Below are 1147 nucleotides of genomic sequence, written 5' to 3'. Positions count from 1 at the left end.
GGGGGGCACCCAATGCAGCCATGGGAGACCCCAGATGGATAAACATGGGGGGGAAGCACCCAATATAGCCATAAAGGAACATAAATGGGAGAGTCCTGGGGGGGGGGGCACCCATTGAAGCCATGGGGGACCCCAGATGGATGAGTTTGAGGGGGGGGCACCCAATACAGCCATAAAGGACCCCAAATAGATAAGCATGGGGGGGGAAGCACCCAGTGCAGCCATAGTAGACCCCATGGGGGACCCCAAATGGATGAGTTTGAGGGGGGGGCACCCAATACAGCCATAAAGGACCCCAAATGGGGGGGGGACACCCAATGCAGCCATGGAAGACCCCAAATGGGTGAGCTTGGGGGGGGGGGAAAGAACCCATTGCAGCCATGGGGGACCCCATATGTGTGAGTTTGAGGGGGGGGCCACCCAATATATTAATGTAGGACCCCAAATGGGGGGGTTATGGGATGGGGGGGGGTCTCACCTTGGCGGCCGCCTGCACTGCAGCCATGGCCGCCATGTTGAGCCCCCTCCTGCCGAAGCGCAGCACGGCCTCACAGCTCCGCTCCTTGGCTTGGACAATGCAGGAATCGATCTCCTGCATGGAGAGCCCATAGGATCAATATGGGGGGGGTCACACACCATATCCCCCCCCCAATACAGACACCCACCTTCTCATTCCGGGCCAGCGTTGGATGCACAAACCTGCGGTACAACAGCCCGGCCCCGCGGGTGTAGGGACACAGCAGCCACAGCACAAAGGCCATTTTCAGCTCATAGTAAAAGGGCAGCCTATGGTGAAATGGGGGGGGGACACCCCCAAAGTGAGGGGGGGTCGGGGCTGTAGGTAAAGGCTGAAGTTCTATCCCCCCCCCCCCCCCCCTTTCCCCTCTGAGATGAAAAAAAAACACTTCTCCCATAATTTACCAGGGTAGGAAGATATCCGTGAATGTCTCTGCTGTCGTGAAGAGCGCAAATATTATCCAGTACATCATCCATTTGACCTGGGGGGGGGGATGGGGATAAAGGGGAGGGGTGTAAGTGTGGGACCCCCCAAAATGGGGGGTGGGATGTTGGGGGGGGGGGCACAGAGAGACTCACGTATTCACGTATGTTTTTGGTCTTCACTGCTTTGTAGGAGGCGTAGGCGGGG

At 58.1% G+C, this 1147-nt stretch overlaps 1 protein-coding gene across 1 annotated transcript in view; it reads right to left on the bottom strand.

Annotated features, from left to right (window-relative positions):
- Nucleotides 1-439: 439 nt before the first annotated feature.
- The window catches only part of LOC107307575 (receptor expression-enhancing protein 1-like), a 1371-nt gene continuing 663 nt past the window's right edge, over nt 440-1147 (bottom strand). Inside the window, exons 2-4 of the mRNA XM_015851091.1 lie at nt 922-998; nt 666-786; nt 440-592 (exon numbers count right to left, since the gene is read on the bottom strand). Coding sequence (XP_015706577.1) covers nt 455-592; nt 666-786; nt 922-998 — 336 coding nt within the window. The 3' untranslated portion in view covers nt 440-454. The remainder of the gene's footprint in view (nt 593-665; nt 787-921; nt 999-1147) is intronic.

The sequence above is a fragment of the Coturnix japonica genome, unplaced genomic scaffold (genome assembly GCF_001577835.2).
Source record: "Coturnix japonica isolate 7356 unplaced genomic scaffold, Coturnix japonica 2.1 chrUnrandom681, whole genome shotgun sequence".
Taxonomy (NCBI): domain Eukaryota; kingdom Metazoa; phylum Chordata; class Aves; order Galliformes; family Phasianidae; genus Coturnix; species Coturnix japonica.
The sequence above is the reverse complement of the archived record's forward strand: the minus strand, read 5'-3'. Positions and strand labels throughout refer to the sequence as shown.